This window comes from Phyllostomus hastatus, unplaced genomic scaffold, assembly GCF_019186645.2.
Source record: "Phyllostomus hastatus isolate PE091 unplaced genomic scaffold, TTU_PhHast_1.1 phas_scaffold_28, whole genome shotgun sequence".
NCBI lineage: Eukaryota > Metazoa > Chordata > Mammalia > Chiroptera > Phyllostomidae > Phyllostomus > Phyllostomus hastatus.
In genome coordinates, this window is record NW_025334022.1 from 12,830,582 (window position 1) to 12,854,998 (window position 24,417).

At 42.3% G+C, this 24,417-nt stretch overlaps 1 protein-coding gene across 2 annotated transcripts in view; it reads right to left on the minus strand.

Annotated features, from left to right (window-relative positions):
* Nucleotides 1-3,569: 3,569 nt before the first annotated feature.
* DRP2 (dystrophin related protein 2) overlaps nucleotides 3,570-24,417 on the minus strand; it is a 45,855-nt gene continuing 25,007 nt past the window's right edge. The window contains exons 11-23 of one of the 2 annotated variants that reach the window (XM_045817733.1): nucleotides 23,380-23,454; nucleotides 22,286-22,487; nucleotides 21,983-22,068; nucleotides 19,509-19,666; nucleotides 19,011-19,177; nucleotides 17,093-17,204; nucleotides 15,717-15,853; nucleotides 15,331-15,396; nucleotides 15,011-15,076; nucleotides 14,000-14,143; nucleotides 5,889-6,126; nucleotides 4,636-4,756; nucleotides 3,570-4,325 (exon numbers count right to left, since the gene is read on the minus strand). In XM_045817733.1, coding sequence (XP_045673689.1) covers nucleotides 4,201-4,325; nucleotides 4,636-4,756; nucleotides 5,889-6,126; nucleotides 14,000-14,143; nucleotides 15,011-15,076; nucleotides 15,331-15,396; nucleotides 15,717-15,853; nucleotides 17,093-17,204; nucleotides 19,011-19,177; nucleotides 19,509-19,666; nucleotides 21,983-22,068; nucleotides 22,286-22,487; nucleotides 23,380-23,454 — 1,697 coding nt within the window. In that variant the 3' untranslated portion in view covers nucleotides 3,570-4,200. The remainder of the gene's footprint in view (nucleotides 4,326-4,635; nucleotides 4,757-5,888; nucleotides 6,127-13,999; nucleotides 14,144-15,010; nucleotides 15,077-15,330; nucleotides 15,397-15,716; nucleotides 15,854-17,092; nucleotides 17,205-19,010; nucleotides 19,178-19,508; nucleotides 19,667-21,982; nucleotides 22,069-22,285; nucleotides 22,488-23,379; nucleotides 23,455-24,417) is intronic. The other variant, XM_045817734.1, reaches the window with a different exon arrangement.

A 24,417-nucleotide genomic window follows, 5' to 3' on the forward strand; every position in this document is an offset into this window, starting at 1 on the left:
TTCTGTAGCCTCTTGGCCTACCCTTTCTTCCCACACACAAATAAGGAAAAGGTGTGCAATAACAGAGTCAAACAGTATATATAACCAGAGGAACCAAAGTAAACAAATACAAATTTATTCTTTTCAAAGGAGAATTCAAGGGAAAGGGGAAAAGCACCACAGTGAGTAGCAATCAAGGTTAACCAATTTGTTTCCAGTCCTGCCCCTTCATCCCAAACTTTTCTAGACTAATGTGCTACCCTTGGCACCTCCCTCAATTCCCTTCCCTAACTCTCATCCTCATGACCAGTTCTTGCAGCTAGCAAATAGCATAGTGGGCTTTAGTATAGCCTCAATACAGCCCTGGGGATAGCAAGGACATTCAGCAGGTCATACCCCCTTCCAGAAATGCATCAGTTATGGGAGGAGATGTAGGCTGGGAGCTGAGCCCTGGCCTTGAGCCTTTCCCTCTCCCACAGCCGAGGGTGTTAAAAAAGTAAGAAGGAGCTGAAGTATTCCTTTGTTCCCAGAGACAGTTATTGACAAGGAAGCCTAGAAATAGAGGTGTCCTGCTGAGCAGCTAAGTCTCCATAGCCCTAAGGCAAGGGCCCATTTCTCTCCCAGGACTGTTTGTCTCTTAAAGCAGCTACTTTCTCGGTTATCTGTCACCTATGTCAAAGAAACTTTGATGAGATTCTTGGCCTAAAATGGTTTCAGAGGCCATGAGTCTACCATTGAGAATGTGTGTTGAAGGAACTCTCTAGCCTGAAGCTGGATATGGAGCTCAGGTCCCTAACACACACCTCAGGCAGTAGACTATTCCTTTAAATGAATCTGGAGGCCTCTGTATGGCCTCAGGATTTCTCATTACTGTGATCTATAAGCCCAGTTCCTAGAGCAAAGAAACTCAAATGGGTTTCTCTGTAAGAAAATATTTCCAAACTTTGGGCCTTGAAGAAAATGGGCACTTGAGAGCCTTGATTTCAGCATTTCCATTCTGGAGGGAAGGGCACATGTCCTCCTGGGTAGGGCCCTCCCTAGGAAACCAAACAACAAACAGCCAGATGTCCTCCAGCCAGTCATGCTGTCCTAACAATTTCCTAGTCAACATGATTCCACTATGCTCTCACTACAGGCAGAGGCACCCTCCAAATGGCTTCTTGGCTTCTATCAGATTCTGTCAAGAATAAATCACCTATCAGTCCTAACTGTTCATTGATATTATTTGACAACAACCCCAGCAGACACATTCCTTATCACAGATGCTAACCCTGCAAGTCAGAGATTTTCCTCTGGCTGCCTACTCAGTAACCCTTCACCACAATTTCAGTACAAGGACATACACTACACAGAATCACACACAATTCCTCTAGGAGACACATACATGACAGACACCTAATGGGATACAACACATCTCAGTAAATCCCACCCTAATTTGGATTTACAGTGCCCACAGATCCATTTAGCTCACTGCAGGCATAGTGTTTGTACATAAGGCAGTGACCATCACCAGAGCCTTGAGTGATAAAGAGGCATACCTTGGAGATATTGCAGGTTCAGTTCCAGACCACCACAATAAATAAGCCTCACAATAAAATGAGTTGTAATCTTTTTGCTGATGGAGGGTCTTGCCTTCAATTTGTTAAAAAAAAAAAAGCGCAACATCTATGAAGTGCAACAAACCAAAGTGCAATAAAACAAGGTATGCCTATACTCACCTCAGGCTTTAAGGTAAACACAGAACCACAAAGTGTCAGTGACCCTGGTAGTGAGAATTCAACTCTTGACCTGCTGATTCAATCCACCTAACACAAATCCTACATAACAAGATCTACAATTTCCCTATCATGCCTGGCCCACTGCGGTTGCCACAGGCCCTCAGCAGCCCTAGATCTCAAGGGAAGTGAGGGTTACATTAAGGATTTTCCAGGACTTCCCTGGTAAAAGATTGTTTCATAACATCTGCACTCCTAAGGCTTAGGCAACCATAAGCCTCAAAGACCCTGAGATCACTGTTTTATAGCAAATTTCTTCTATCCCATTCCTACTCACAATCTAGGCCCCTACCAATATAGATTCCCTCACTCATGGACAGATACTCAGGCTTTGTGTTTGATGCCCACCTACCATGTGCTCATAATACATCCAGATACCCAAGTCTTTCTGCCCAAAGACCTTATGAACAATAAGGCAGATGTTGTGGCAGTGTGGGCTTCTGCCTTAATGTCCCCTGGTGATTCTAGAAGGTGGCAATGCTAGGCTTTTGGACACAAGCTGCTGCCCTCCCTCCCCTGTAGCAGATAAATCTAGCTTCCCAGTAGTTTTACCCACTGGCCCACTGCTTGGTTGTAACATAACACCCCAAGCATCTCAAACCCTCCTGACTTCAGTGGCAACCACAGGTTTCTTTGAGGCCCTGAGCCAGACTTAAGAACTAGAAGGGGATAGAAGATGTAATCTGTGTCTTAGCCTGACAAAGACTAATAAAAGCCTGTTTGTTACTTCTTTTCTGCATGGGGTAGGTAAAGCTTGGATTTGTTCTATTTTGGTACCTGAACTATCCTTCAGAGGACCCAGGGAAAATTCATCCAAGGCCCAGGTCTCAAGGAGACAATTGGAATGAGAAAAGATAACAGAGTGATTCTTCCTGTTAGATTCCTCTGTGACCACAGGCTTCTGTTGCTTTGGTCTTGAAGACAACACACTTCAAACATGAATGGAGACACATCATAGGGGAGCAGGCAGGATGTATCTATCTGTTCAACCAGAGGCTTGGGCTAACAAAGAGCAAGGCAGAACATTAATACTTCAAGAGGTATTAGAATTTAATGTGTGAGTGATGCCAGGGGTGTACTGATGTTACAGTAGATATGTAGGGTAGATATGTATGCATATAAACTTATATAAATAAAGTCAATTTCAGGGTTCTAACTTATAAAGCTCCTTTTGAAAGAAAGCTGCTTAAGTAGGCTCTGACTCTGTTCAAAGTTCCCATGCTCACTCCCACCTCTCCCCACTATCTGCCCTAAACAGTTTCCAGATAAAGGGATCTTGGTATATGTTGCCTAGGAGGAACTAGTTTAGTTGGAGGTTTGGGTTCACCTTCCAGAGTTAGAAAGAATGGTTTTCTGCAAAGGAAGGCTATGCTCTTGCCTGTATGGAAAGTAGCCAGTGGATCCTATGAATAGGCTGCTATTCAGGGTGGCCTATTACATCTGTCTTAGGATTAGCTGGGGAAAATCAGCCACTTCCTCCAATTCAGTCTAAAAGAAGCAAGGGTGTTGGGCAGCTACACTCCTCCAGGCTAGTGGGTTGCTTCTCCTTTCTCACCCAAGGAGAGCAAGTTCCCCTTGCTAAGTAAGCTGCTGCCCCTCCCCAAGGACTGTGAGGACAGGCTCAGAAGAGCCAAGGGGGCTTCAGTTAGATTTCCAGAGCCACTCAGCTTGTCTCTCAGGATGCTGAGGCCTTCAGGATAGAGGAGGCTCAGGAGTTAAAAAAAAAAACAAAAACCCTAAGCTCATAAGTAATTCTTTAATGTTTCCAAATGTAAGGTAGAAGTGGGAACCAGAATGAACAGTTCCCCCCTTGAGGAAGGTCTGCCAGGAACTGAGGCAGAGGAACCAAATATATTTGAGGAGAAAACAATATCTAAGTAGTATCAGGATGGCTAGAGATATGCCTCTGAGCTGAAGTAATATGACACATGCTGCCCAGATTTTTCAGGGTCACTTTGATGGAGAGGGGGTATCTCGAGGATACCCTTTTACCTCCCTGATTTGGGCCAGAGAGTAGAGCTAACCCCTGTGAGTGCATAATGCTGGGGCCCGGGGGTCATTAGGCTTTCCAATCTTCATAGTTCCACAGAAAAGGAAAGGCAACAGCAAGCACTGCTTTGCTTTTCAAGGCAGCTTCTTTGATCCCCACCTGAGTGTCCTCCAACTGCTATTTCCTTCAGCTACAACAGGAGTGTACTTAAGGAACATCTCAAACTTGAGGATTTAAAGGCCCATTTTAAGAGCCAGAGGAATCATACCTCTCCCTTCCCTGGCCCTTACACACCCACCTCACATACCACCAGATCCCTGCTGCTGCCCAGAGCCCATATAATTCTGGCTGAGAAATGTAGGGCCAGTGGGGACTGGAAAGTTTGGGTGAAGGTTGAGGAAGGCTTTGACAGAACTAGGAGAGGACTATGGTCTATAGGGTGGGGATCTGGCTCCATCAAGAGGCCAGCAGGGTGTTGGCAGTCACATCAGAGCTTCTCATACTGGGGAAAGCATGACGAAGTTTCTTCATAATGTCCTCCAAGCACAGGCTGACATCTTGGCTCTTTGAATTCACACCATCTGTGTTGGAAAATAGAAATTTTGAAAAGGAACTAGAGATTCCCTAATGTGGCCAAGGGGTTGAGGTAAGGCACCACCAGCTGATGGGCAAACCCACAGCATTTGCGTCTTCTGGGCACAATGTATAGTACATGGGAGGTGCTCAATATACATGTGTAGAATAAACAAATGAATGAATCAGTCAGTAAGCCAATCATTCCTGATATGCTATGAGGAGAAACCAGATCCAGCCATAGCAGAACCTTAGGCAGGTACTCTGGGGCATGACAAAGCATGGAGGAAGGAGCTGGAAAGGGCTGGTGTAACTCACCTGCAGCCTCAGTGTTTGGAGTGGTCTGTTCCTTCTCCTGGGGGTGACTGCTTTCTGACTGCAGTGGAGAGGAAGCTAGGGATGAGCCTGCAGAGCCATTGCCATCTGATTCGGTGGGTGGCTAACAAGAGGTAACGCATAACTTAAATTGCTTTGCCTTCCTGGCCTTATTTGACAGACTTCTGAACATAGAAGGGGCCTTAGAGACTTCATGCCCATCTTTTTGTCCTTAGAAAACTTTGGTAGTGCCCAAACAGTGGTCTCCTATTTGATGGAACTTCTTAAAATATTTGATTAGCAATTACCTTCCTTCTTTAACATGTGTCAAAGTCTCCCAGTTCTTATAAGAATGGTATTGCAACTAAAGGTCTCTTGCTGTCATTTCAGCTACAATTGAGCTGTTTAAAACCCAATTCTGTAGAACTGTAGAGTTGCACACCCAATCTTCAGTTCATGACATATCATATGTTAGAGACCTCCAGGCATCTAGAGGCCATCCCTTGGATGACCGGGGGAAGATGCAGGGGGTGGTATCACTTGGTATGTATAATAACAATAGGTAACATTTATCAAGTGTTTACTATATTCCATTGTGCTAAATTCTTTAAATGCATTATTTCATTTTATGTTCACCAAATTCCATGAAGTTTGTATATTATATCCCTGTTTGATAAATCAGGGGGAGTACTGGGGCTTAGTGAAACTAAGTAACTTTGCTAACACTTTACAGGCAATAACTGGCAGAGCCACATTCAAACACAGGGCAGTCTGGCTCCAGACCTACACTATATCATATATACTACCTCTCAAAGAAGAAAAAGACAAAAATTAACAAGTGCTTCCATCATGACAAAAATCTTTTTCTTGCCAAGCATGTCCAAACTTGCTTTTTTCCAGCAAAATCAATGTGGATGATTTTGGATGAATGATTTTTTTTAACTTTGTTCTTTCAATACCAGGCTCAAATGGTTTATAGAGAAGTGGGTTCTCAGAAGTCCTCCTCTGCCCCAGGCCCTGAGAGTACCAGACAAGGGTGGAGTGAAAGCTAGATGGAAGGGAATTGGCCAAGAAATGAGACATACCAGGCCTTTCCTTCTCCACCTTCCCCAATTATCAGCCCAATTGTCTTCAGAAAGTCATCTAACAGTCATGGCTAAGGATCTCTTTGTTTCCACCCCATTGTCACACTCTCCAGCTCCCCACCTATATCTCAGCAGGGGCTGCTCTGGTGTTTTTCCTGGCTTCAGCCTCACCTGCAGGAGCAGTTCCCTTAAGCGCTGCAGCTGAGACTCTAGTTGCTTGTTGTGGTCTTCAAGGATCTGCATGCGTGTCTCCAGGCGGCTCTTGTGCTGCCGAAGGATCCGGGCCTCAGCCAGAAGCTCCTCATTGCAGTGGTCCTGTGCTCCCTCAGCAGTGCCTTCAGCCAAAGCGGGTGCCTCGGCAGCCTCCTCATGCTGCCACTTTAGGCGCCTCAGCTCTCCCTGAAGAATTCTGCCAATGACAAAGAAGCCAAGACCTATGGCCCCAATGAAGGCTTGACTCTCCAGGTCCCAAATGACCCCTCTTTAAAAAAAAATGTATTTTTCTTCAATTACACTTGTCACCATTTTCTCCCATTACTCTCCATTACTTTCCCCTGTCCTGACCACCCCTTCTCCCATACTCAATCCTCCCCTCATTGTCCTTGTCCATGGGTCCTTTATACATGACCCTTAACTTGAACATTTTCCTTATTACACTTGTTATCCCCCTCCCCTACCCTTTGGTCACTGCAAGTTTGTTCTTAATCTCAGTGTCTCTGGTTCTATTTTGCTTGCTCATTTCTTTTGTTGATTGGGTTCCACTTATAGATGAGATCATATGGTGTTTGTCTTTCACTGCCTGGCTTGTTTCACTTAGCATAATGCTCTCCAGTTTCATCCATGCTGTCATGAAGGGTAGGAGCTCCTTCTTTCTCTGCTGCATAGTATTCCATTGTGTAAATGTACCACAGTTTTTTCATCCACTCATTTACTGATGGGCACTTAGGCTGTTTCCAGGGCTTGGCCATTGTAAATTGTGTTGCTATGAACACTGGGGTGCACAGGTTCTTTTGAATTGGTGTTTCAGGATTCTTAGGATATAATCCTAACAGTGGAATTGCTGGGTCAAAAGGCAGTTCCATCTTTAGGTTTTTGAGGAAATTCCATACTGCTTTCCATAGTGGCTACACCAGTCTCCATTCACACCAACAGTACACTAGGGGTCCCTTTCTCCACAACGTCACCAGCATCTGTTTGTTGGCTTGTTTATGATGACCATTCTGACTGGTGTGAGCTGGTATCTCATTGTGGTTTTAATTTGCATCTCCCTGATGGCTAGTGATATTGAGCTTCCTTTAATATGTCTAGGGGCCTTCTGTATGTCCTCCTTGGAGAAGTGTCTGTTCAGGTCCTTTGCCTACTTTTTAATTGAATTGTTTGCCTGCATTGTGTGTAGTCATGTGAGTTCTTTATATATTTTGGAGATCAAACCCTTGTCTGAGGTATCATTGGCAAATATATTTTCTCATATGGTTGGTTCCCTTTTCATTTTACTGATGTTTTCTTTAGCAGTGCAGAAGCTGTATAATTTGATGAAGTCCCATTTGTTTATTCTTCCCTTTACATCCCTTGCTCTAGGGGACATATTGGTGAAAATATTTCTGCATCGGATACTTGAAATTTTCCTGCCTCTGTTTTCCTCTAAAACTTTTATGGTGTTGCACCTTATATTTAAGTATTTTAGCCATCTTGAGTTTATTTTTGTGCATGGTGTAAGCTGCTTGTCAAGTTTCTTTTTTTTTTTTCATGTAAATTCAGATCTCCCAACACCATTTATCAAAGAGGCTATTTTTACTCCATTTTGTGCTTCTGCCCCCTTTGTTTAATATTAATTGACCATAGAAACATGGGGTTTTTTTCTGGGCTCTGTATTCTGTTCCCTTGATCTATGTGTCTGTTCTTATGCCAGTACCAGACTGTTTTGATTACAGTGGCCTTTTAATATAGTTTGATATCAGGTATTGTGATCCCTCCTACTTTGTTCTTCTTTCTCAAAATTGCTAAGGCTGAGGACTTCTGGCCAAGATGGAGGTGTGGATAGACACACTGTGCTTCCTTGCACAACCAAAATAAGGACAACAACAATTTAGAAACAAAATAACAATCAGAACTTACAGAAAATTGAACTGTATGGAAGTCCAACAACCACGGAGTTAAAATAGACACATTCATCCAGACAGGGAAGAGGGGTGGAGTTGGTGGCCAGGTGGAGAGGGGTTGCAGCAAAAAAAGCAGTGGCACCAGGTGTGCAAGGCAGCAGCTGACAAACCCCAGGCATGCAGGGTGCACAAGACAGCAGCGGGTAGACCCTGGGCACTGGGTGACAATGGGAAGACCCAGTGAGGCGGTGATTGTGAAGTGGGGCACAGCATGCAAGGCAGCTGGCTGACCAGGCAGTCCCACATTCATGCACGCAGATAAACCAGGCAAAACTGGGAACCAAGACAAACCACACAACCTAGGGTCCTAGCATGGGGAAATAAATCCTCAAAACACCAATTGAAAACATCTGTGGGGGACAAGGTGCCAGGAGAGATTCCCAGCCTCACAGGACAGTTCTTTAGAGAGACCCACGGGGTCCTAGAATGTACACAAACCAACCCACACAGGAATCAGCATGAGAAAGGCCCAGTTTGCTTGGGGGAAGTGGTGGAAGGGACTGAAATCTGACAGAGAGTGTAGCAAGCTCCATTGTTCCCTCTCAGACCCCTACTCCACATACAACATCACAACCCAGCAATGTGGGTTGCTGTGCCTTGGTGAACACCTCAGGCTCTGCCCCTCATACGTAACAGGTGCGACAAGACAAAACAAAATGGCCCAAATGGAAGAACAAATCAAAGCTCCACAGCAAATACAACTAAGTGATGAAGAGATAGTGAACCTATCAGATGCACAGTTCAAAGCACTGGTGATCAGGATGCTCATAAAATTGGTTGAATTTGGTCGCAAATTAGATGAAAAAGTGAAGGCTACGCTAAGTTAAATGAAGGAAAATGCACAGGGAACCAATAGTGATGGGAAAAAAATGGACTCAAATCAATGGAGTAGACCAGAAGGAAGAAAGAAACAACCAAACAGAAAAGAATGAAGTAACAAGAATTCAAAAAAATGAGGAGAGGCATAGGAACCTCCAGGACATATTTAAACGTTCCAACATCTGAATTATAGGGGCACGAGAAAGGGAAGAGGAAGAGTAACAAGTGGAACAGTTATTTGAACAAATAATAAAGGAGAACGTCCTCAATCTGGCCAAGGAAATAGACTTCCAGGAATTTCAGGAAGCTCAGAGTCCCAAAGAAGTTGGACCCAAGGAGGAACACAGCAAGGTACATCATAATTACATTACACAAGATTAAAAATAAGGAGAGAATCCTAGAAGCAACAAGAGATAAGGAGACAGTAACCTACAAAGCAGTTCCCATTAGACTATAAGCTGCTTTCTCAAAAGAAATCTTGGAGGCAAGAAGGGGCTGGAAAGAAGTATTCCAAGTCATGAAAGGCAAGGACCTACATCCAAGATTGCTCTATCCAGCAAAAGCTTTCATTTAGAATGGAAGGGCTTCTCAGATAAGGTCAAGTTCAAGGAGTTCATCATCACCAAGCCCTTATTATATGAAATGTTAAAGGGACTTATCTAAGAAAAAGAAGATAAGAAACATAAATAGTAAAATGACAGCAAACTCATAATTATTAACAACCACACCTAACACAAAAACAAAAGCAAGCTAAGCAATCAACTAGAACAGGAACAGAACCACAGAAATGGAGATCACATGGAGGGTTAGCAACAGGGGAGTGGGAGGAGGAGAGAGGGGAAAAGGTATGGAGAATAAGTAGCATAGATGGTAGGTAGAAAATAGACAGGGGGAAGGCAAGAATAGTATGGGAAATGTAGAATCTAAAGAACTTATGACACATGGACATGTACTAAAGGGGGTGTGCAGGGTGGAGGGGAATGGGGGGGGAATGGGACAACTGTCATAGCATAATCAATAAAATATATATTTTTAAACAACTATGGTACATTTACACAATGGAATAGTATGCAGCAGAAAGAAAGAAGGAGCTCCTACCCTTTGCAACAGCATGAATGGAACTGAAGAGCATTATGCTAAGTGAAATAATTCAGGAGATGAGGGACAAATACCATGTGATCTCACTTTTAACTGGAACTTAATCAATAAAACAAACAAGCAAGCAAAATATAACCAGAAACACTGAAATTATGAACAATCTGACAGTAGCCACACAGGAGGTGTGAGGGGATAATGGGGGAAGGGGATAAGGGTTTTCAGGAACAATTGTAGAGGACACATGGACAAAACCAAGGGGGTGTGGGAGCAAGGGAGGCAGGTGGGGAAACCTGGGGTGAGCAAGGAGTGGTGGGGGGTAAATGCAGACAACTGTAATTGAACAACAATAAAATAATTTTTTAACCTAAAAAATAATTGCTAGCCCTGGCTGGTGTAGCTCAGTGGCTTGAGCGCAGGCTGCAAACCAAAGTGTCGCAGGTTCGATTCCCAATGAGGGTACATGCCTGGGTTGCAGGCCATGACCCCCAGCAACCGCACATTGATGTTTCTCTCTCTCTCTCTCTCTCTCTCTCTCTCCCTCCCTTCCCTCTCTAAAAATAAATAAATTTAAATAAAAATAATAATTGCTAAGGCTATGTGGGGTCTTTTATGGTTCCATATAATTATTTGTTTCATACCTGTGAATTATGTCATTGGTATTTCAATAGTGATGGTGTTGAATCTATAAATTGCTTTGGATAGTATGGACATTTTGATGATGTTAATTTTTCCAACCCAAGAACATGGTCTATGCTTCTATTTATTTGTGTCTTCCTTAATTTCTTTCTTCAGTGTTGTATAGTTTTCTGAGTACAGGTCTTTTACCTCCTTGTTTAGGTTTATCCCTACATACTTTATTTTTCTTGTTGCTATAGTAAATGGAATTTTTTCCCTAATTTCTGTTTCTATTTCATTGTTGGTGTACAAAATGCCTTTGATTTTTAATATTGACTTTGTATCCTGCTGTTTTGCCAAATTCACTTATTACGTCGAATGTTTTTTTGGTGGATTCCATAGGGTTTTCTATGTATACTACCATGTCCTCTACAAACAATGACAGTTTTACTTCATCCTTTCCAATTTGGATGTCTTTTATTTCTTCTTCTTATCTGATCACTGTGGCTAGGACTTCCAATACTATGTTGAATAGAAGTGGTGAGAGTGGACATCCTTGTCTTGTTCCTGATTTTAGTGGGAAAGCTTTTAGTTTTTGCCTGATGAGTATGATGTTGGCTGTAAGTTTCTCGTATATGGCCTTTATTTTGTTGAGGTATACTCCCCCTACTCCCACTTTGCTGAGTGTTTTTATCATACATAGATGCTATACTTTATGAAATGATTTTTTCAGCATCTTTTCATACAATCATGTGATATTTGTCTTTCATTTTGTTTATGTGATGTATTACACTTATTGATTTGGGAATATTGTACCATGCTTGCAGCCTTGGTATGAATCCCATTTGGTCATGGTGTATGATCTTTTTAATGTACACTGGATGTGGTTTAATGTATTTTGTTGAGAATTTTAGTATCTACGTTCATCAGTGATATTGGCCTGCAGATTTCTTTCTTTGTTGTGTCTTTATCTGGTTTGGGGATTAGGATGATACTGGCCTCATAAAAAGATTTTGCAAGTCTTCCCTCTTCTTAGATTTTTTGCAATAGTCTGAGAAGGATAGGGGTTAGCTCTTCCTTAAATGTTTTGTAAATTTCTCCTGTGAAACTGTCCGGCCCAGGGCTTTCATGTGCCAGGAGTTTTTGATTACTGCTCTAATTTCACTAGCTGTTTTCAGTCTGTTAGGGCTTTCTGCTTCTTCTTGATTCAGTTTTGGAAGATCATATATTTCTAGAAATTTGTCCATTTCACCTAGGTTTTCAAATTTCTTAGCATATAGTTGTTCGTAGTAATTTCGTATAATCTTTTGTATTTCTGTGATTCCAGTTGTATATTCTCCTCTTTCATTTCTGATTTTATTTATTTGGTTCCTCTCTCTTTTTTCTTGATGAATCTGGTTAAAGGCTTGCCGATTTTGTTTGTTTTTTCAAAGAACCACCTCCTGGATTTATTGATTCTTTGAATTGTTCTTTTAGTCTCTATGTCATTTAATTCTGCTCTGATCTCGATTATTTCCTTCCTTCTACTCCCTCTGGGCTTTGTTTGTTGTTGATATTCCAATTTTTATTGGTGTGGGTTTAGCTTGTTTATTTGAAAATTTTCTATTCTTTTAGGTAGGCCTGTATTGCTATGAACTTCCCTTTCAGGACTGCCTTCTGCTGTGTCCCATAGGTTTTAGGCTGTTGTGTGTTTATTTTCATTTGTTTCCAGATACTTTTTTATTTCTTTGATACTTGATCTCATTGTTAACTCATTCATTGTTTAATATCATGTTATTCAGTATCCATGAATTTGACTGTTTTTGAGTTTTTTACTTGAGGCTCATTTCTAGTTTCAAGCCTTTGTTATTCGAGAAAATGCCTGATATGATTTCAGTTTTCTTCAATTTGTTTAGGCTTGTTTTGTGTCCTATCGTGTGGTCTATCTTTGAAAATGTTCCATGTGCATTTGAAAACAATTTGTATTTTGCTTCTTTGGGGTGAAAGATTTGGTATATATCAGTTCAATTCATCAAATGACCCCTCTTATCTAGGTGTGAGCTATACCTTGGCTCTCCTGTCCTCACCCCCACTCTAGCCATGTTTTTGGTTGAATGGCCCTTATAAGCAGGCAAAAACATTAATGAAGCACTACAGCCACTGACTCATCTACTCCATTTTTAGATTTTAGAAGACATAATATAAACCAAATATCATCCATCTTGCCTCCTCTGTCAAGTACCCTTCTCTTTGGCACACGTCGAACACCCATGTTAAGTTCAAGAAAACAGATTCCAAACAGATGGTCTACTTTGGGGGATATTACTTTTTTCTACTCTCTCTCTCCCCCCTCCCTCCACTCTTTCTTTCTGCAACAGAATTAGTCTCTCCCCATTGTCTCCCAGGGCCTACCCACAGACAGCTGCTCTAATCCTTGCTCCTCAGATTATCTGTAGTGAAGACTTATTGGGGTCATTATTTTGTAAGTTACGTAAATGTCTCTAATCACTGGTGTATACATAAAACTAGCATAATATTTTGTGAACTGTAATTGAAAAAAATTAAAGTAAAGAAAACTATCCATAGTAAAATATCAGAGATTTTCCAATCCACTGTGGACCAATATGTAGTCTGAATATGCCAGTACACAGCTCACACACACACGTAATTTGCCATGCAAGTTCAGCAACTGTCAGATTGATATATACCCAATTCAATGAAGACAAGTCCACCAATTATCTGCTAGGATGTCATGGCAATGTCAAATTGCTATAACAGTTTCTAAAAGTTTACTCTCTATTTCTGCATTTATCTTATTTTGAACCAGTTACAAACACTTCACAGACTGATCTGTTCTAAGGACTTGCAACTCCAAGTATAATCTTTGGGCCAAGGCATGGGCACTGGGAGCTAGGAGCTCCCTGGGAGCTGGTTAGAAATTCAGGAACTGAGGATCCAACTCCGGCCTGTGAATCAAAATCTGCATCTTACCAAGCTCCCCAAGTGACATGTATGCTCACTACTGTTTGAGAAGCACTGTTCTGAGGGATACTACAGATTCCACTGCATGCCCTGAAAGTGGCTTGGACCCTCTTCAGGCCCCTGCTGCCATCAATGCTTCTTCACTTTCCCTCTTCCAGTCCTCAAATGTGCTATGCATTGTCACCTTCCTCTTCTTATATTATTTTTACTAAGTGCTAAGTATCTTTTCCATACCAACCTTGAAAATTTATTCAGGAAAGAGACATATATACTCTTCTGTATTATCTGGGTTTGTATTCCTTCTGCTTGCATCTAGTGGGTACTTCAAAATATTTGGGTTGAGTTAAAGGGATTCAGCTAATTACTAGAATCACTAGCACTTACTGAATTACTGAATAGTTTCTTTAAGCCAGGCACTGACTAACACATATGCCTGATCATATGATCTTCCCAAGTGTGCATAGGAGGGAGGTACTATTACTATCATCCCCATTTTACAGATGAGGAAATGGAAAAATCACAGAATATAACTTGTTTGAGGCCACATAGTTAGGATGTGGAATTTCCAGCACTTGAATTCAACTGTCTGACTGTAGAACCCACATAGATCTGTGCCATCACCACACCCACCGGTTCTCATCCTCTAAGTGGGCCAGGATCTTCTCCAGCTTCCCCTTGCTTTCTGTGGCCATGTTGCATGAAGCCTGCTGTCCAAAGCCTGGCTCCCGGTCTGTAATGGGGCTGGAGTGCTGCAGCAGATACTGGTCCTCATCTCTGCATGGGTGTGGGAAGAGGAAAGGATATGGCCAGTCACTGAGCCTAGAAAGAGTTTAGGACATGTGTTCTCAGTTCCCAGCTCAGACCTTAGGAGATGCATGGTGGAAGATTAACTTCTAAGTCTTGTAGAGACGGAAAAGAGACTTATGAGGGCTGGAAATATTCACAGGTGGCAGAGGTCATGTTTGGGTGCACTAGGAGACAGGGTTTTCAGTATTCTGGGGCTTCTGGATTCTACTTAAAGCCCCCTGGGGAACAATCCCCATTTTGTGCTATTCCTTTATCTTGCCTACCCTTTCTTTCCCCACCCCCAGAGGGATCACTGCCTACTTGAATCACAATCAGGGCCTGAATTATCCATGTAGCTAGAAACTCCTAGGCCTTCTGAGCAGGCTAGGTACCTCCCTAGAGATGAAGAGCCCATTCTTGGGGCTATAGCACCAGATATTCTCTCTGGACATACTTCAGTCAAGTCCCTGGTGTCTCCTTAGGGTTGCTGTGGCACTAGCTGGGGCTTTGGCATCATGAGCATAAAATAATGGTTAATTTCTGCAAAATTAGATGAGAGCATATTCTTCTTCCCTCAAAACTTAGCATAGAAAGATGGGATCTTGCAATAGAAAGGGATCTAGGCAGATGGCAGTGAGGTAGTAAATCATTTCCCCTGCTCAGTTGACAGAAAGCAGACTGTTTCTCTTACTAAATACTATACCCAGAAATCAGCCTTCTTTCCTTAGGGCATCAAAGACCCTAATCACCAAGCCCTCCTCCCCTTAAGGATATACCCATCCCAAATAAATAGTGGCAGAAGAATTCTAAAGAGAGCTAGCTATTTGTGGAAAAGAAGCAGCTGTGAAAACTCACATGCTGTCATCTGGGGACAGGCTGTCATTAAAGAAGGAGCAATTTTGACTTTCCATCTCGGCAAGCCTGGAAAAAAAGAGCAGGGAAAGAGGGGAAAACAGGATGGGGGGGGGGCTTGTTTTCATCTCAAGGATTCTAATCCCACAATAGAATCATCAGTTTTAGGGGCTGCCCCAACCATACCTAAGTGTTGGGCCTTGGTGGCTGCCACATACCCACTATGCATATCCCCCTGACCTGACACCTTTCTCTTTGCCCCAACTGAAAACCCCTTCCCCATGAGACTCCTTACAATTCCTCTCCCCCAAACCTGGTGGTACCTGCTGGCGAAATGCTCAATGCGGGAGTGTGTGTCAGCATGTGGTAACCTCGGGGAAGAAGCCAGCCTAGAAGAAAGCAGCAAAGACTCAGAGGACTAAAGACTGGGTAGCAAGGCAGCCTGTCTCTTCACTACTACCATCCCCCTTCCAAAATTAGTGAGATGGGCAAGAACTGATGGAAACAGGATACAGAGACTGAATACACAGGGTCTAGTGGTGGCGCCGAATTCCTAGTCAGGCCCAAGTTGAACTGCCTAGAAGAAGTAGTCAGGTTTACTAGTTGGGTTTGCCCTGGAATGCTCTCTGAGCCCACATGGCACTCAGTCCCTTCACATACCCAGGCTCAGCAAGGTTGCCCACAGCCCTGTCCAGCCACTGGTACTCACGTCTCATTGTAGTCAGCCTCCAGCACTGATTGCACAGGCAAATAACCTCGCTGAGGGTGTTTGCTGAAATAATGCTTTGAGCGGAACTTGTTCTTTAAGGTTGTGGCAAAGTCCCTCATGTTCTCACTGGATGTGGTCTGAGGAGAAACAGGGTAGAACTCACTTTAAAGGCTTTGGGGTACAATGATGTAGGTGTGGCTGCTCCTCTAAAGCAGGAAATGTGACTGGTCTTCCAGTCTTGTTCATGCCTACCACACCCCAGTCCTGGAAAAAGTTCCAAAAGGGTACATCCCAAACTGGGAACACTGATTTCCTCTGAGACGTTGGATCAGAAGGGTGGAGACCAGGTTGAGGGGAGAGAACTTTCATTTTACACTTTAAACACCTCCATATCATTTGGATCATTTATAATGAGCATGTACTTGTTCATTAAAAAATATATCATTTACATAAATTATAGGGACATAGATGAGCAGGAGGAAGAGGATTATCAGTCTAGCATCTTGAGCCAGTTTCCCGTGTATGACTTTTATAACATTTACTTCAAAATGATAATGAAAGAAAAATAAAAGGCAAGATCTTCCTCCCACTAGGTTGTATATGTTTTTGTACCATCAGAATTTAGAGAAGAGAATGACAACTTGGAGGGATGGATTGTGGGGAAACAGGTTGAAAGATGAGAAGGTAGGGTGGTAGAAAGCAGTGCAGAAAACTGCATATGCTTTGGGCTTTGGGAATATCTGTGGGACAAAATGGAATAAAGGAGTTGAGGGGGCAGAGTTAGCTCAGGCAGCTAAGTCTGTACCTGTGGAGAAATTCTGTGGCTGGAGTTCAGGGATGCTGACCAATTTGGACTCAGGTGGCTATGAAGGACATGGTTTCCAATGAAAACCAAGTGGAATTGGGGGTAAGAGCATACACCATTCCTCCCAAGAGACTGAGTAATTATTTTGAGGAAAAACTTTGACATTGACTGAAAGGGATGGAAACAATGATAACATAGCAGGTAAAGACCAGGTGATAGGAGCAATATAGGAAACTAAGCAGGAAAAATAAGGGAGCAACAGAAGGCTTGTTGCCCGAAACTGTCTTACTCTATTTTTCCTGAAACTTCTGTTGGCAGGAAAATAGTGAGTGCATTTTAAATGGCTGAGAGTGTTCCTGGGCTGCTATAGACAGTTGTGGCCCTGGTAAGGGAGAAGCTCTGCTGTAAGAACAGAGAGGCCTGAATCCCCCAAACCAGTGAATCATCAGGACTGTTCAGAAAATGCTCCCCAGGAGATCAAAATACATTTATCCAGTGCTTGCCCAAGTAGATCAAGGGCCCAGAACCTGAGAGCTGTCTTCCTGTCCTACTTGTCCCAGAGGCTCCGTACCGGGGTGTAATACTCCATGATGGGGTAGTGCAGCTTGTTGCCTTTGCTGGCCCTGCCTGTCAAGAAGCAGGTCTGACAGATGTCCACGTTAAATTGTTTGAGACTCCGGTACCTTAAGGAGAGGAGAGGTGTTAGGACAGAGGATCCAATGGAACATAGTCACTTGCTATTCCCTTCGTATACAAATATAGACAAACATTAGAAGGGGGTGGGGCATGGAGCCATAATATGCTCAACCTCCTACATATAGCACTAGCTGAGTCTTTACTAAATGATTAGTCTTATTCTAGTAAACATAAATCTCCATGAAGTGTGGAAAATATCATTGCCTCACCATCTTTTTTAAAAAGAAATGGGTGCAGGTATAAATCACTTACAATAGCAAATAGCTTTCTAAGCAAGGATGGCCCCAAAGGGTTCAGGCTTACAGGAACCAGTACCTATGTTGGAGAAGTTATTCTTCCAATACAAAGGCCACTTATCCTACCAGCCCTGGAAAAGTTGGCTAAAAGTTATTTTTAAAAGATTTTAAATAAGAACTCTGTTATTACCCAATATAGACTAGCCCTTCAGATCCTGTTCCCAAGCCTGGCTGAGCTGCCCAGACCTAGTAGAATATAGAATGGTAAAATGCCTAGACTTAAAGAAATCAGAGGACCCAACATCTGGTCCTGGATCTGCACTAAGCATCTATGTGAACTTGGGCAAGTCACATTCTACCTCCGCCTCATTTCCTTATAAAAAGCAGGGTGGTTGTGAAGAAAGGGTGTGTTAATGCTTTAAAAAGTAAAAAATTTGAGCATTGTATGATGAAAACCAATTTCAGGATAGTGATTACCTTGTAGGAGAAGGATCGGAATGTAATCAGTGGAACTTCGAACATATTGTAATAACATTTTATTTCTTAAGCTTTGCAGTGGGTACGTACTGTGGGCTGCTAAAGCTGGCTCAAAACAGCTCACAAGAACAAATTGTTAAAATTTCAAGGATTTTCCAAGCTGGTTGTTAACTACAGCCATTATTTTATTTTATTTTTTTAAAAGGGTCTCCTGTGTCCATTTTTTAAATTACTATTAAAGATTATTTATTTATTTATTTTTAGAGAGAGGAGAAAGGAGGGAGAAAGAGGGAGAGAAACATGATGTGCGAGAGAAACATCAATCATTGCCTCTCTCACATCCCCAACTGGGGACCTGGCCTGCAATGCAGGCATGTGCCAGACTGGGAATTGAACCAGCAAACTTTTGGTCCACAGGCCAATCCACTGAGCCACACCAGCCAGGTCACAGCTATTATTTTAAAAATAAATTATCTAAGCTCACAATTAAGTAAATGATATTAAAAACAGGAGTAATAAATATTCAAAACTTGTTTCATCTATTTAATGTACATGGCAGAAGTACTATAAATAGTGTGCAACCATATATCTCTTCCCAACCTTCTGTGGGTAGCCAGACATTGGTCATAGTGGGAGCATTTACATCATGGAAATTAGCAAATGCTACAAATTAGGGTTTTTTTCTTGCTTTATAGACAGTCAGTTGTGAACCATTTGCAAGCATACCATTTGGTACATAGATACTCTTATGTCAATATGCTGGGCTTTCTGGGTTCTACTTAATGCTCCCTGGGAAGCCATGAGCAAATTGCTTCCCCTTCTGTGCTGTTCCCTTACCTACCACGTTTGGCTTCTCTATACATTTTTGTAAGTCTGGAATATTTCATAATACAACTAAACAAAAGAAAATATTTAAGGTTGTTTAAAAAGTTAGACATTCTGCAATAGAATTACAACAATATGTAAAAACATACAATAGATTAGCTGTACTTATGTAATACATTTTTTGTGATATGTGATTTATTTGCAATGTAGCCTATTTATAATTATTATCATTCCATCAGGTATTGTTTTACCTACCTGAAGCCCTTGATGGGGCACTGCCTACAGATAGAGCATTTGGTCTGATGTTTCACTTGCTCAGCAATGGTGACCCGATGCAGAACAGCTAGCCACACCATGGATTGGGGCTCCAAGTTGACCCATTCCAAAAACTGTGAAGCTTCAATAACTGGCTTCCCAGTGCTCTAGGGAAACAAGAAGTCCAATGGCTGAGGCCCAAAGTATCTTGTCCTCAGAATGGCAGCCCTCAGAAAGAACGGGAGAACTGACAGGATTTCAGTTGGTCTATTCTCCAGAGGTGTCTACCTTCTGTCCTGTCCTAGTAGAGCTGGCACTCTCTCTGGCAGGACTCTGACTCTAAAAACCCAGAGGACCCTTTGCCCTGTTGTTCCACCCATCAAACTCCCTTATGTGTGTGTAGTTCAGATCAAAAGCCTAGCTCTCAGTTCTCCCTCCCTTCTTTCCACCCTTCTTCCCATTATCCCTCCCTTCCACCCTACCCAGGTCCATACTCACAAAACGGAAGCAACTACGGACACTGGGCTCCACATTGCTGCCCCCAAAGGCTGCCACTTCCCCCAGCTGACGGGGCACCTGAATGGCCTCATGAAGCAGGACACCAAGGTGGCGCTGGTCACACTGGCTGCCTGAGTTGGCTACTTGGCTGAAGAGGTCTGTTGGCCCCACCATAAGTCATGACCAACCCCGATGCAGGAATGGCCAGACAATGGTGCAGGGAGAAAGAGCAGAAAAAGAAGACAGGGAAAGACCACATAGATTTAACTAAAGACTTTTGAAACTAGAATACCTACAGGCCAATCCCTGACCTTCTAGAAGCCCAAGAGTTCTAAAAAGAGCATTCTCTGAGTTCAGAGAGAAAAAGTGAGACAGATACAGAAGAGAGAACATCAAAAAGAGAGGATAGAGAGAGGAAGCCAGAGAACAAACTGTGTAAGAGCAGGGCCAGACATGGTTGGGAAAACAGATTCTCAAGAAGATGAATGGTATGGGATTTAGGATTACCTGAACATGAGTCACAGTTAGTCTGCCTTATCCCCTCCTAGCTTATGCCATAGTATTTTATCAATTATCCACACAAATGGAAAGATAAACTGACACAGATAGTCCAAAAAAGAGGAGATAATTAAAAGCATTTGATCATCTAAGAATTATCTCTAAGTGATTGTAGAATAGGCTGTGGTACTTACTTATATTTGAATATGGGCGATATCTGCCCTTGTGGGAACTCTCCCACCACACCCCAACCTTAGAAAACCTCCTCCAGAGATTATTGTCTGTGTGCTTTATACATCACCTAAGGCTCAGGAAACACACAAATATGGAAGACAGAGGGCCTGGGTTTTAGTAGTGGATCCATTACTGACTAGCTTGTAGAACCTTATGTAAGTCATGAACCTCTCTATGTTGCAGTTTCCTTACTTATAAATTGAAGATAAATAATCATTGTTCACCCCATGTCAAAAGGAATGTTGAAAGAAATATGAGGTCTGTCCAGAAGGTATCCAGCCATGTAATATGAAAAGTAGAGACATTTACTGAAGAAGATATAAGATACAAGAAACATTGTACATAGGACAATGACGCCTCAGTACCCTTCAAAGTAGGCACCTTGGGAGCTCACATGGTTCTCCCAATTGCCATCAGCTGCCCTGTCATATTTTCCTGAATCTCATCAATGGTCTGAAATATCTTCCCTTTCAAAGGTAATTTTAGTTTTTGGAAAAGCCAGAAGTCACAGGGCACCAAATCTGGGCTGTAGCTGGGCTGAGTCACCTGGGTGATTTGGTGTTTCACCAAAAAACTGCATGAGAAAGGATGCATGGAATGGGCACATTGTTGTGATAAAGCTGCCAATCACCAATTGCCCACAGCTGCATCTTTCTGAATCATCTGAATAGTTTTCTCATAGGAATGTTCAAGCTGCATGCAAAATTTAATGCAGATTCATTGCTCTACTTGTTTAGTCATTTTTAATGTGATGACCACACAGTATACATGCTCACTCAGTGGCATCTACCACCTTCACTAACTAGTACAGTGAAGTTGTCATTGTTCAAGCATGTGCATTTCAGTCTACTCTCCTTGGCTGCCAAGTTGCATCTATGTTGCGCAAACTGTTCTTGTTATATTAACAATGGCTGTACTTTTTCTGGACAAACCTTGTAAATAATAACATAGCCATGAACATGCTTTGATGTGTTTCCTTCCCTGTAAAGTTTTCCCAGACAGACCACTGTCATTTCTCTTCTGTGATCTGATATAGCACATATCATTTGCCATTCTGATTAGTCTAATTAACACTTTATAGAAACTGTTTTCTGTGTATTTCTGTCTCCTCCTCTGGACTATAAACCACTTAAGGCATAGACCATGTCTAATTGAACCTAGTACTCACCACATTTAGCACAGTGATTAACACACAGTAAGCACTTGACAACTAAGGATACTGCTGTAGAAAAGTACAAAATGGTGTACAAAAGACGAAGGATGGAGAGGAAAGAATGGGCACTATGCACCAGAGAGGTTGAAAACTACAGAATTACATACTGTTCATCTTCCAGTGATGGGGATTATTGCACATTACATGGGAAGTCTCCAATAGAAAATGTGACATGGCTTGAGATTCAGACTGGAGAAGGTTAAGTGTGATAAGAAATAAAACAAGAAAGTCTGGATTGTGGGTACCCCAGGATGCTAACTCAGATCCTGTTAAAGTAATTACATCAGATTGGAAGAAACCAAACCCACTGGAATGACATTGGGAATAAAAACAAGCCTTAGGCCCATCTTGGCCTTTGGCTATTGTGGGTGCTTTGCAATAGCCTAGACCAGGAAGTATTATAAGATAGCCTCAGTAGTCCCCCTGCTGAGTCATAAGACCTACCTTCTGCTTGTCTGATACCCTCCCTCCTCCCACCACATCTCTCCCTCCACCCTACTCCACTTCCAGACTTTGAAGCTATACTCACATTGCAATTTTTCCTTTACTTCTGTGCCACACAGGCATGCAATGCCAGTCTTAAAGGACAATGCCCGCATCTTTCCACTGCGACCACTAGGTTTAAAAGAAGATATTGAAAACATAAATATGTGTAAAGGGTTAACATCTTGGCAGTCATTTCCCTCTTAGAGTTGGCCTTAGCTGGGCTCTGTGCCAATCATGCCCCAAGCTGAGTCCAAGTCCACTATGGGAGAAATCCCTTCCTACCAGGCCCACTCCAGATGCCCTATTGAATTTCATCCTGGATGCTGCAAGGGCTGCAAGCCCTTACCTATCAAATACATTGAGGAGCCAGTTGAGGCTCATGTCCACACAGAGTGGCACGTTGACCAGGATGCCTCTTTCCTCCTCCAGCCGTTCATATAAGGCAGTCAGGCAGTGAATGACCTCCACCACGTCCATCACATGCTCACTGGCCTGAAGATCATGCTCATTAAAGATCTCCAAGGCAGTGGCTAAAGTTACCAGGTCCACTGGGAAAGAAAGGAGAGAGGGAGAAAATATAGCCAAAAGAAGAATCCCATGCTCTAGGCAAGGAGATAAGTCCACCAGCTTCACCAAATTTGACTCAACCTCCAGACAAACCATTTGTAAGTATGATACAAGCTTGCCCTTTGCTAAGGAGCAGGGAAAACAGCAAAAGGCCCCCTAAATTAACCCAAAATGTTTCTATACCCATATGTTCTTTGACATCAGCTTCAAGAAGATGGTGGGATGTGAGTAAACTCACCTCCTTTGTTTACTGTTTAATGGAGAAATACCATTTTGATTTTCTCTGTCTACATATATTTCAACTGCAAATAGGTTTGCCCATGGATCTTGTTCTGAAAATCTAGTCACCACTTATTAAGGCTCAGATGTGCCTGAGTAATTGTGACATACTTCAGGAGGTCTTTATAACTACCTCCAATGTTTGAAGCAGACTAACTAGATATGCCAGGAACACTGAATAAACAGTGTTTATGAGAAAAGCTGGGAGGCACATTATATCTGTAGCCATGTTGTCCCCTAACCATGGACATATCCTTCAACAGATCTGCTACATCCAATAACCCCAAGAAGGGGTTATATAAGCTAGGATACTTACTGCCATAAAACAGTTGCTTGATTATCCATGTTGGGCAGGAAAGAAGGATAAGGAAGAGGATGGCTGTGGGTTAATTTTCAAACAAGTTTGGAGCTTGGGGAGAACAGAAGGGCCCTGGAAAGAGCAGGTGTTCATAGCCAGCATATCCCAGCCTTTGGAGGGTTCCCACCAAGCCAATCAACAACCCTGGCCAAGGTGCGATAAAAGTGAGAAACAGCTGACAGAGAGGAAGAGAAGAGTAGGGGGAAGCCATAAGGGAAGTGTGATGGCAGACTTACAGCGCAATGCCTTCTGGACTCTGCGCAGCTTCATAGCAGTGCGGTAGGCTGAGAACTTAATATTGTTCAGATCAGCTGCAAAGAATGAAGAGACCCACTCAGATCAGAAAAATGCACATTAAAACTGCAACAAGATACCATTATATACCCACTAGATTGGCAAAGATAAAAGTGACAATAGTAAGTGTCAACAAAGAGGTGGATGAACAACTGCTAGTGGAAGTATAAATTGATACAATCACCTTGGAACACACCATGGTATTACCTAATAAAATTGAACATCCAGCTATGCTACAACCCAGCCAATTATATATCCAGATCAGTGGTTTTCAAACGTTTTCTGACCAACTGAGAAATTCATTTTATATCATGGTTAAATTAACATATACTCATGTGAGTATGTATAAATAACTGAATCAAACATTTCAGGAAACAATACCATCTAGATTTGATAAACTAAAAACATAAATTAATATCAAATATGATATTGCTAAAGATGTGTTTTGCTTTCATATTTCCTAGTCTATTTCACTTTTTAAAATGCTTGTCATAACACTGAAATAATGTTAGACCTGTAGTCTGAAAAACGTGCATGTGTACCAGAAGGCATTCACAAGAGCTCTTCAGTAGCACTGCTCTTATTAACTCCAACTCAAACTGGAAACAACTCAAATGCCTATCAACAGTAGACTGGGTGGAGAAACTAGTATATACAATGGAACACTCTACAGCAGTTTAAATTAATTAATTAAATTCATATACATCAACATGCATAAAATTTGCAACCTAATGGTGAGTCTCTGTTAGTAGCCAAAAATATGGCACATGAGAGTCTCATTCATTACACCTTGGACAGTGTTTCTCAAAGCAGATGTGGTTCACATCTATAAGCATAATTTCCTAATATAATGATAAAATGGTCCAGGGGTAAGGTAGAACCTCCAGGTGATGGAGGTGCAGAGGGGAAATGAAAGGAGGCTGCTGGAGGAAGGACAAGGCACTCACTTTCATCCCCACCTGCTTGTTGAATGGAATTCC